This window comes from Pteropus vampyrus, unplaced genomic scaffold (genome assembly GCF_000151845.1).
Source record: "Pteropus vampyrus isolate Shadow unplaced genomic scaffold, Pvam_2.0 Scaffold383, whole genome shotgun sequence".
Taxonomy (NCBI): Eukaryota; Metazoa; Chordata; class Mammalia; order Chiroptera; family Pteropodidae; genus Pteropus; species Pteropus vampyrus.
The window spans coordinates 722,383-734,708 of record NW_011889164.1 but is presented as its reverse complement, the minus strand read 5'-3'; the positions used below and the strand labels follow the sequence as shown (position 1 = coordinate 734,708).

Below are 12,326 nucleotides of genomic sequence, written 5' to 3'. Positions count from 1 at the left end.
TAAAAAATGGTAAAAAGAGACAAAGACGTTCTTTATATAATGATACAGGGGCCAATACATCAAGAAGATATAACAATTACAAATATTTATGCACCCAACATTGGAGCACCTAAATATATAAAGCAAAAACTAATAGATCCCAAAGGAGAATAAACAGCACCACAAAATACTGTAGGAATTTACAACCCCCTCTCTCAACAATGGACTGATTATCCAGACAAAATAATACGGAAACTGTGGATGTGAAAAACACTAGAGAGCACATAACTCTAACAAACTCAACAGAACACGTTCTGTCCAACAACAGCAGAATACACATTCTTCTCAAGTGCACATGGAACATAATCTACGACAGACCGTATGTTGAACCACAAAAATGTTTTAGCAAATTCAAGACTGAAAGTATACCAAATATCTTTTCCCACAATGGTATAAACTGAAAAAAACACTTCTAAAATAAAATACATGGTTGATGGGAATATATCTAACTTTAAATTTGCAAAAATTTAAAGCAGAAACACCTATAAAATAGACTAGTATAATAAAAATTAGTAATAATTTATATTATCACCGACCTGTGAGTGTAGCCACTTTTGCAGCAACCTTTTCCGCAAAGCCGATTCTAGTATTTAAACCAGTACCGACAGCAGTGCCTCCAGCTGCGAGCTCATAGATTCTTGGCATGGCAGCTTTTATTCTCGTCATTGCATATTTCACTTGTTGAACATAACCACTGAATTCCTGAGAAAAGAAGGAAATTAAGGTGAGATTATATAATTTCCTAATGACTTACAAGTTACTCTAACTGCATTAAATAGAAGTTTTCTTAAAATACATTTTAGGCACTAAATTATAGGTAACTCATGTGGCATTTACACTATTTTAATTCATATGATGAGCAAAGTATAGGGAAAAAATGAGGTTTTATAAACCTATGAGGTAGGACGATGACAATGATAACACGCAGCCTGTTTATAATTTAGTCTTTTAATAGAAGGCAAAGAAAAACAAAATAGTAAATAAACTTTAAAAAAGAATGACTTTACTACATTAAGTTATTGGTTTATTTGCAAGTTATTTCTTATTTTTTGGTGTATCCCACACAACTTTGAAAAAGAAAAAAAAATAAATAAATCCTCTCAAGAAAAATGCAAATGGAAATATTCTCCAAATAATTTCAGTTTAAAATCCTGACAGGGAATATGAGGGTATTTCACAGGGATTCGAGAGGCTAAGTGACTCACTAAATAGCATAGGAAGGTGCCAGCGTAGAGGAAGCCTACAGCTTCAAGATGCACTTACCTCTGCTATTAATGTCACACTGGTTCCCAAAACATGACATACTTGAAATAAGGTAACCACAGAATTTACTGTGCTTTGAACATAGCAAGGGCCTAATCTAGAAAGAATTATGCAAGAACAAAGGCATAAATGAGAACTCGACTGAGCAAGCCAGGATATATGGTTATACTCAATCTTTTATCCTGTCTAAAAACGCTGAAAACCTATGAATACTTTTGACTACCTATTAGGATTTCATACCACTTTAAAGAAAACATTTTAGAAGATTCAACTCTTTTCAGGTAGACTGATCCATCCGATCTAACTTCATTCGTGTGAACACTGGCTGGATTCACTTAAGAAACATATTTTTATTGGGGAAAAATCGCACAAACTTAAAAGACAATTCCAATAAAATCAAGTACAAATGCTTCTAATAAGATAAAAGTCAAACTGGAAAAATGTAACCTTCTGTCATAATAGGTAGAATGATGACTTCACATAGGAGGCCGTGTCACGGCCCAAACGGACTTCAGCATAGTGGTTTTCCAGCATGTGATACACACAAAAAAAGGGGGAAAAAAATTAAAAGAAACCAGAGGTATACTGAACAGTTTCAGAGACATATACTATGTCTCCTTAGAAATTATGCATATCTCTAAGAACCAATGATGCGAAGAGAAATAAGACACAGCCTTAAGAGGTAACTTAATTCAGAAGGCTCGATTTAGTCCTATCATCTGTATTTCAATTAATTATTTCACGTTTTCCTCTTTCCTTCAGTAATTAAATTAAGCTAAATAATCAAGCTTTTTTCAGTATTTGCTATCGCCTGAACAAGACTACAAATGGTGGTGAGTCAGCAGCAGCCAACCTCTCACTCACCTCAATTTCTTCAAAACCCCCATTTGATAACTATCATTTGATACCTGGCATATATAACCACCTCTTGATATATAATTTGTATATGTCCTAGTTCCCAAGCCAGAGTGAGCTTAATAAGACAATAACTGTTCCTCATAATTCCTACATTTCCTTTACAATACATACTATAAGACACTCTTTAAGGTACTGATAAAGAAACATAAAAATACTTTCTAGTATTCTGAAAAGAATTAGTCAATTTTAAAGATTAAGATATGCCTCATTTAAGCACTTAAAAATTAATGTTTAAAGAACCTACTGATTTAGATGAGACACAAAGGACAGGTGAAGATGATGATGAGGACAGCTAACACCAATGTGTGCTACATGCCAGGCTTGGTTGCAAGCCCTCTACATTAATCGGCTTATGTCAACCTCACAACTACCTTATGAGATATTATATTCCTCATTTTACAGCTCAGAAAACTGAGGCACAGAAAGGCTAAATAATTTTCCTAAGATCCAACAGCTTGTTCATCGCAAAGTTAAGATTTGAACCTGGGCAGACTAGGTTGGAGTCTGGCTAATAGCCATTATGCTCTGCCGTTCCCCTGAGTGGCTGTCAATAAAAACTACTGACTGGTTGGTGCAGAACAATCTATGTCACTGAACTGAACTGTTATACACCTGGCCTTTTAAACCAGTATGTTTCAGTGGATAACATACTAGTCATTTTTACCTGCTCCTAACTTGAATCAAATCTAATCACACTTCTGTACCTGCCCAAGAGTGAGTGGAACAGCATCCTGTGTATGAGTACGTCCGATTTTGATGATCTGGGCAAACTCTTTGGATTTTGCCTCGAGAGCATCCTGTAGCTTCTGCAGTCCTGGTAGCAGTACTTCGTGAACTTCCACTGCAGCAGCAATGTGCATTGCTGTGGGGAAGGTATCATTTGAGCTCTGTTGGAAAAGTTTCGAAAGAAATGCAAAATGTTAAATCAGAGGCAACAAAAAACAAACTTGAAATGTCTCAATTAAAAATCTCACTAAATGACTACTTAAAACTCAGCATGGCTAGTCTTCAATTACACTTGTGTGTGGCAAGTCATAGGTCACTTAGGATCAAATAAAGAGCAACCTGGTTCCCCTTATGGAATGTATTGAGAACTGTGTTATATATACCACCTACAATGAATATATTATATATTTTTATATCCAGCAAGAAACAGAAAGGACAGTTAACAAGTACATGTAAGAATAGCAAAATATCTTACAGCTATATAGTGCATATAGTTTTTCATAAACATTTCTTCATTTATTAAACTTCAGGAAAATTCTATGAGGTAGGTCACCACTTTAAATATAGGAAAGACAAGCCGTCAAATTATGTAACTTGCCAAAATATTTAGGACTGGCAGAACTGAGGCCTCACCAGGTATTCTAAACTCCATGTTCTTTCCCCAACTGTAACTCTATACTTTTAAATTATGATATCATTTAAAAAGACATACTCATTTTTTTAACTTTTTATTACAGAAAATATCAAACTGCTTACAAAAGCAAGATGAATGATATAATGAACACTCATGTACCTGTCACCTAAATTCAAACAATTATCAGCATATGGCCATCTCGTTTCAGCTATAATTCCACCTCATTCCTCCACCTGACCACACACACTGGATTATTCTGAAGCAGAGTTCAGATTTCAGTATAAAAGATAAATTCATTTTTAAAGGCAATCATTGGGTTCAAAAAATTCTTCATATAATAAATTTGTTGAAAAACTTCCCCATTAATAAAATATTAAATTCATTTTTAAAGGCAATCATTGAGTTCAAAAATTAATAAAATATTAAATTCATTTTTAAAGGAAATCATTGAGTTCAAAAAATTCTTCATACAATAAGTTTATTGAAAAACTTCCCCATTAATAAAATATTAAATTACAATTAGTATCCAGATCTTAGTTTCTAAATATCATTTTCCAATAAGATCCTCTAAGAGTTCCTTGGAAAAATGGGTGCTTCTGGGGGGTCAGGATAGGGAAAATACAAGATGATGAACCTGGAGCATCTGGTGCTGCAAGAAAGTAAATAAGTGTCTTCTATTGTTGTTTGTTTGTTTGTTTGTTTGTTTGTTTTAAGGATGGTGGCATACCCAAAGTACAAAGGAGCCAATAGAGAGGCCTCCCAAAGCTGGAAAAATCTGATAACAATATAAATAACAAAAGTATTGTATATAATCCTAAGAATAAATATTCATTAATCTATACTGATATATATAAATAACTGAATAAATGTGGGGAGATAAAAGAGGTCAAATCTTTATAGAAAAAAATTAATTAATGTAGAAGGAACGAGAAGAATAGGAAATCGCCACTAAAACACCACAACGGTGATTGCTATAGGCAAGATCCACTGATGAATGTTAAAATTCATGAGCAAAAAAGTTTGAGAAAGAGGACATTTGCATCTCTCAAAGTTCTCTATTAATTCTGTGGTGATTTTAACACATGTCCAAAAATTTCTCGATATTCCTCCCTTTGAGAAGTGAAGCTTAAGTGTAGTGCCTGGAGTACAGGCGGGACTAGGTGACCCCCTTCTCACAGAGCATGCAAGGTAGAGAAAGTGACTAAGAGTTAGCATCACCAGCACCGACGGTCACATGGCTGTCATGTACCCCTGATGGAATGCAATGAGGAGCCCTTCACTTCTCTAACAGTTGTCTCAAAAATCCAGTCTCAGTCTAATCCTGAGAAAACATCAGCTTAACCCAGACTGGGGGACCTTTACAAAATACCTGACCACTACTTTCAAAAGTAACAAAGAATAAACTGTCACAAATTGGAAGAGACTAAGAGGATATGACTAAATGCTATGTGCAGCCTGGACTGGATCCTGGAAGAAAAAAAAGGTTATTGTCGGAAAACTAGAGAAATCCTAATAAAGTCTGTTTAGTTCTGAGTATTGTACCAACGTTAATTTCTTAATGTGATAAACGTACCAGTTACGTAAAATGTTTACGATTAAGGGAAGCTGGGTGGAGGATCTACAGGAACTCGGAAGTACTTTTGCAATTCTTTAATAAATTTATAAATTTCAAAATAGTTTAAAAAGATAAACCAAAACAATAAAAAATACATATATATTAAATTCAGGTGTCCTAAAAGTGATTTTTTTTTCACTAGAAGTGATTTTTATCAAGTTTAAGCAACTAGACCCAAGATTCCTATAAGAAATAAGAATATGTAAGTCCTTTCCATTACAGAATATGAGCAGAATGAACCCTCCTCATGAGAAAGCCAATGCCTGTTTGACAAGACGAATCTCAGGTATTCTTTTCAATTTATAATAAAGAAAAGAGAGAAACTACTGACCTGGCTTTTATTGACATGATCGTTGGGATGCACAGGTTTCTTGCTACCAAGTTCACCTCCTAGTATTTCGATCGCTCTATTGCTAATGACTTCATTTACATTCATATTTGTCTGGGTTCCTGATCCAGTCTGCCATACCACGAGAGGAAAATGATCATTTAATTTACCTTCAGCTACCTGCAAAACAAAATGTTAAAAAAGGATTTTTTAAAAAAATAATAGTCAATATTCATTTAGCTACTTTAATCAACTATGATTAAGTTGGAGTCTGGCTAATAGCCAGTTAACGCCATTTATAGTACTATTTTAAAGATGTTCACTTTTTTAATATGCTAAGTGACTTATTGATGGTGCCACATAGTTCTTGGTTATCCAGCAAGTCTAAGCTTCTGCACATCACTTGTTCCTAACACCGGTACATTAAAAAGTAAAAGATTATCTATTGTGAATGGTATAACAATTTCATTGATGACAAAACAAACTAAAACTGAATCAAAGCCATCTTCGTTCTATTTTTCCGAATGCCTCCTCTAATAATATCTAGATAAGGCCACAACAGGGCTGGCAAATTGTGTGTCTTTAGATACATTTACTATTGGCTGGCAAATAGTAACAGGGCTGGCAAATTGTGTGTCTTTAGATACATTTACTATTGGCGCTCAGCAGGAATATCTAACAGATGTCATAGCTGGAGTCAGCACGATAATGAACTGGTGACTTGAAAGTGTGAGTACACTAATAGCTATTTCATTGCACAGATGTTCAATGAATAGCAATTGCCAAGTGCAGAGACAAACACAGTCCAGATTTGTTCCTACTTCTGTCATATTTTTATCCTTTCAGTTATGTATTTTTTTGGATTATAAGCTTTATAAGAGAGTGGGTGCTTAACTTTATCTTCTGAAATGATTTTAGGTTTAAAAAATCAGCATGTACTTTAGAAATCTATTACTTTAAACAACTGGTTCACTTTAAAGTAAAACTTTTTTCCTAGTAGTATGAAAATAGGTGATTGGTGTAGAAAATTTTGAGAACTAAGAAAAGCGTAATAGTCGTCATAGTTCTGCTCCTCAGAAATAACGACTACCAGCATTTTGGCATCTCCTTCCAGTCTCTACTCCAAGCAATTGCAGTGCACATTTATATACAGAAAGACATGTTTTCTGCTCATTTTTTTCTAAAAAAATTAGGATCATAAAATACATATATTTTGTTACGTATCTTCTCCTTTTTCTTATATGGTAGATTTTGTTCTATGACAATCTTTAAAAAAACTAATTTTCTATGGCATCATAATATAACTTATATAAGCAGCTGTTATCATTTGGATGCTAATTTGTTATTATAAACAGTGTTGCAATGAACAACATTACAGTATAGAGTTTTTAAACTATTATCTCAATGTCTCCTACAGATGATGTCATTAGTGGATTAGTGAAATTCTCCACACATATTATCAAATAATCAACTAGTTTTTAAATGAATCATTTATACATAAAATAAGAAATCAAATATATAAATTTAAACGTCTCTTCAAAAAATTTTCTTTATATGAATTAAGTCAAGAGAATAAAAAATATAGGGTATAAGATCACCCACAAATTTTGCCACAATATTTTAAGCACCATATTAATATCCTCACCAAACAATAATGCCGCCACCCTACATTGAAATTCATTAACTCACATTGCCCCCTTCTCCTGCCATTTATCATCCAGTGGATGATATGGGTCTGATGCCATTAAATAAACACATTTATCACCTCCTACCTCATCTGCTGCCCTCATTATTGCATTAGCAATCTTTGGATCAAGACCATAATCCTGGTTTACTTCAGCAGCTGCTCGCTTCAAGATGCCAAAAGCTTTAATAACAGGGATCTAAAATTAATCAGAAAAACACTTCAAATTTTCATTTAGGTTAAGCATAGAAGTTTAAGATTACTATTTTTTGCAGGTGCAAAAACTGTACATAAAACCATAACTTAAGTAACACTATGACCCTAAAATGTTTAGTATATGAAGATTATAGAGAAATACATAATGAGCCAATAGTCATCATGTATCTATTTGTTTAAGGAACAGCAGAAGAAAATACACTGACTCTACATATACATGTGTATATGCCTCAAACACAAATATTCAGATATACAATACATCATTCATCCTATTTTTTATAATACATTATAATGTATATGGGTTTATTTCATATATATAAAAACAAATGGTGTTCAATCATTTCACCAGTAATCACATTATTTTTCCTTATTGGATCCTATGCTACATTATAATTTTTCCTTCTCTTAAAAAAAAAGAGCAAATAAAATAAAGGTAGCAAAATGGTATTGTGAAAACTGAACAGCTACATGTATAAGATTACAACACACACAAAAATTAACCCTAAATGGATTAGACTTGAGTGTAAGACCTGAAACCATAAAAATCCTAGAAGAAAACATATGTGATGAGCTCTTTGACATCAATCTTAGCAATGATTTTTTTTGGATCTGCCTCCAAAAGCAAAGGCAACAAAAGGAAAAATAAACAAGGTGACTACATCAAACTAAAAAGCTTCCACAAAGAAAAGAAAATCATCAACAAAATAAAAAGGCAAACTACTAAATGGAAAAAAATATGCGAACCATATATCTGATAAGAGACTAGTATCCAAAATACATAAGAAACTTAAACAATTCAACTGCCAAAAAAAAAAAAGCCAACAGGCACATGAAAAAATGCTCACCATCACGCATCAGTGAAATGTAAATCACAACCACAATTAGATATCACCTCACACCTGTCAGAATGGCTATTATCAAAAAGGCAAGAAATGACAAGTGTTGGCAAGGATGTGGAGAAAAGGGAACCCTTGTGCACTGTTGGTTGGAATATAAATTAGTGCACCATTACAAAGAACAGTATGGAGAATCCTCAAAAAATTAAAAACAGAACTACCACATGATCCAGCAGTTCTACTTCTATGTATCTATCTGAAAAAAATAAAAACACCAATTTAAAGATATATGCACCACCATGTTCACCGTGGCATTATTTACAATAGGCAAGATATGGAAATAACCTAAGTGTCCATCAATGGATGAACAGATTGTATATGTGTGTGTATATATATACATACACAACCGAATACTATTCAGCTATAAAAAAGAATGAAATCTTGCCATTTGCAACAACATGATAGTCCTTGAGGGCATTATGCTAAATGAATTAAATCAGAGAAAGACAAACATCGTATAATCTCACTTAAATGGAGAATCTAAGAAACATAACAAACAAACAAAAAACCAAGCTTGCAGACACAGAACAAATTGTGAGGGTTGGATAAAATGGGTGAAGCGGGTCCAAATGTACTAACTTCCAGTTATAAAATAAACAAGGGGATGTAATATGCAGCATAGTGACTATAGTTAATGATACTGTATTGTATATCTGAAAGTTGCTGAGATATTAAAAGTCATCAACACAAAAAGAAAAACATTTTTGTAATTATGCATGGTGACAAATGTTAACAAACTTTTCGAGGTGATCATTCCACAATGTATTCAAATACAGAATCATTGCATGTACACCTGAAATGAATATAATGGTATATCTCAATTATACCTCAATTAAATAAATAAATAAAATAACATTCTTAACTGCCAATTAGCATAAAACAAACAGTTACTAAATGGGCATCAAGCCAAAAAACATAATATTCTAGTAAGTCAGTGAAGCCTGATATTCTATCAGTGACCGGAAATTTCTCTTAGGAGAATTTTTTTTTAAACCCAGAGTTCTAAAAGTAATAGTTTCTGATATATATAACTATATTTCAAACCCTTTAGTATGCAGATCTTTTCACTTTTTACTCCAAATCATCTTACCAAATTTGAAAGGAAAAATCGAGTAATTTTTTAGGAGGTTTCAATGAAATGATACCTAGTTTTTGTAAGATAATTATGTGTTCTTGTCAAAATGAATAACACAGATTGTGATATAGATCCCATACCAGGTTTGAGTGGAAAAGGAGCAGAGGGAGAAAGGAAGGGGGAGGAAGAGGGTAATGAATTTATAAAAGAGATGCTATAGTCTTCACAGGGAAATGAAAGTGGAAAGGAATAAGACATTAAATCTAGACCAAACAGAAGATAAACCAAAGGGCAAACAGAAAAGGAAGTAAAAAGACAACATTTTTAATTTTAAGAAACTAAAACATTTTAAGTGTTTTACCCAAATGAAATGGAGACAAATGGCACATAGAACTGGAAACTTAAAAACTTTAAACATGAAAACAAATGGGAATTTAAATTTCTACAGGAACACTGCAGTGGTGGGTTAAACCACTGCCGAAGCCACAGGTGAATGCCAATCCACTCTGGCCATCAGAACAGAGTTACTGATCCCATGTCTATGGACTCATAAAAGGAAAAGGGGTCACGGCAGAGGATTCCACAAAACACTATTAAAATAAAATGGTAAAAAGTATCATCGCAGAGAAGAGAAAGGTCTCATTGTTCTTCAATTTACTTACATAAGAAGTTCATAATAGTTTTTAACTTTGTTTTCCTTTGGACCTCAGAAACAAAGAGTTGAGTCATATTTAATGAAGTTCAGAAAATTAATTGTAATGAAGGCGAATGTGATAACACTAATATCCTGGGTGCCCATCCTTCCCAGACATGGAATCCAAACGGCTGTTCTGTCCCTGGGGCAGCGGCAGCGGCAGCAATCCCACACCTCCAGAAGCACACGCCTCACTGGCTGAAGCAGGAAAACCAAGACGTGAGCCAGTATGGGTGAGCACCGACCTCTTTAGTCCCAGGAGCTGAACTACATGAGACTATTTTAGGATCAGCTGCTACCCTCTGTCACCCAGCCATGGCATCTGACTCTGTACTTGTTTCTCTTACCACCGAGGTAAGACTACAGGTAGCAAGAACGAAGATATTTTCTTCAAGAAGATTCAGCCACCTATTGTATGACCATGTCAAGATTCAGTGTTGAAGACTTAGGGGTGAGCTAAAATCTGAAAGCTAAAATTCTTGTAAAATAAAAAGTATACTTAGAAGATAACTGTTAAACAGTATCTCACCAGATGAAGCCCGTCTACTTCTAGGCTTACCTGCCTCCCCTGCATTCCTGCACTGAGTATTTTCCATACTCAGGTTGGGCTATACTCGTATATGTAATGTATTTCATCAGTTCTTTTCTCTGAGATCAAGAGGCATCTTACGAACAATGACATGTCACGACTTTAACTGGTAGCCCTTTTCTTTCTTAGTGGCACATAGTGGTGCATCCTCAAACTGAGGTCATCTTAGATTTAAAGAAATACGACAGAAAGTGTTCTAGTCATTAAATCACTAAGGTGGCATTAAACAAATTCTTATGTGTTATCTATTACATGCCAGGCATAGTAAAGAAAAATATTTTTAGGTATTTATGTATACTTTTCTGGATACTGACACTAAAATAGAAAGTATAATATTAAAGAAAAGTCTGTTTCCTTTTAAATCAGTTTTTTTAAAAAAATCAGTGTTAATCGGTAAAAAAATAAAATTTAAGTATTAAAATTAAAAATATTTACCAACTGAAAAATCCTTGTAAATATCTGAAAAAAAAAAATCCCAGCAAGACAAATAACTTATTTGTATCAAATAAAAATCCAAAATATTTAAAGTCACAGCTCAAAATAATAGTTAACTAAACTTCAAAAGGTCTTTGACATTTTCATGAAAGAGAAACATCTTACTACTCACAACATTCTCTAACAGCTATATTTTAACTCTGCAAAATATTTATTTACAAAATAAAGCTGACTCATTTGAACAAAGATTAGTTCATCCAAAATCATTATTTCCACAAAATCCACTTACTGGCATGCGTTCCGTCACACCTCCAATCTTGAAGTTCATTGTAGATCTCACAGTCTGAGCACCATAATACTTATCATTTGGGACCTTAAGTTCACCAAAGGTATCATATTCTATCCGAAAGGAATTCTGGCTAGCCTATAGATAAAGATAAGACACTATTACAGCTTGAAAAGAAATTGTCAAACGTAATAACTTCATATCAACTGTAAGGGAAAAAAATCTTAATAAGTACCACAAAGACAAAAAAATCCATTTTGATTTTCATTCTACTCCCCGCCTCCAGCTCTTTTGAGAAATTTTAGTCACACACATTAATACAGATGTTAAAGACATATTACAGAATTCATACATTACATAGATGATAAATACAAAGAAAGCCTTTAAAGGAAAAATAATCTTTTCCAATTCAGGAGTATGCCTATTATTGGTCAAGCTTTGGACAATTCAGTGTACTCAACTTAATGCTTATTTTACTGGGAACTTCAGAAAACAGTAGAAGAATGAGACTTTAAAATCTGAAAATATTACCTATTTAAACAAAGCTTATCTGAGGTCTACAAATACTATGCATGAGAGATAACTCAGTGCAATACAAACAGTCCAGACTGCTGTGTCACCTTCAGCAAGTCGGCTTTTCTCATTTATAAATTAAAGTAAATGTACGGACAAGTGAAGACAGGCTAGGTCCATTCTTGACCTTTTCAGGCTGAGGAACCCTTTGGGAATATGAGGAAAGCTATGGATCTTCTCCCAATACAAATGAACATAAATACATATACGCAAGTCCTACGTATGATTTTAGGGAGTTTATATCTTGAAGTCAATCCACCACCCAGAATAAGAGCCCACGACCCAAAGTCCTTTTTACAGAGAAACTAGGTTCTACCAAGTACAGAGTTACACTAATACAAAAAATCAATAACTG

At 33.7% G+C, this 12,326-nt stretch overlaps 1 protein-coding gene across 5 annotated transcripts in view; it reads right to left on the bottom strand.

Moving 5' to 3' along the window:
- Positions 1 to 12,326, bottom strand: part of FH (fumarate hydratase) — a 30,136-nt gene that overhangs the window by 10,843 nt on the left and 6,967 nt on the right. For 4 of the 5 annotated variants that reach the window (XM_011380005.2, XM_023523196.1, XM_023523194.1 and 1 more), the window contains exons 3-6: positions 7,296 to 7,406; positions 5,527 to 5,703; positions 2,925 to 3,107; positions 576 to 741 (exon numbers count right to left, since the gene is read on the bottom strand). In XM_011380005.2, the coding sequence (XP_011378307.1) occupies positions 576 to 741; positions 2,925 to 3,107; positions 5,527 to 5,703; positions 7,296 to 7,406 (637 nt within the window). Of the gene's footprint in view, positions 1 to 575; positions 742 to 2,924; positions 3,108 to 5,526; positions 5,704 to 7,295; positions 7,407 to 11,401; positions 11,557 to 12,326 lie in introns of those variants that run through there. The other variant, XM_011380006.2, reaches the window with a different exon arrangement.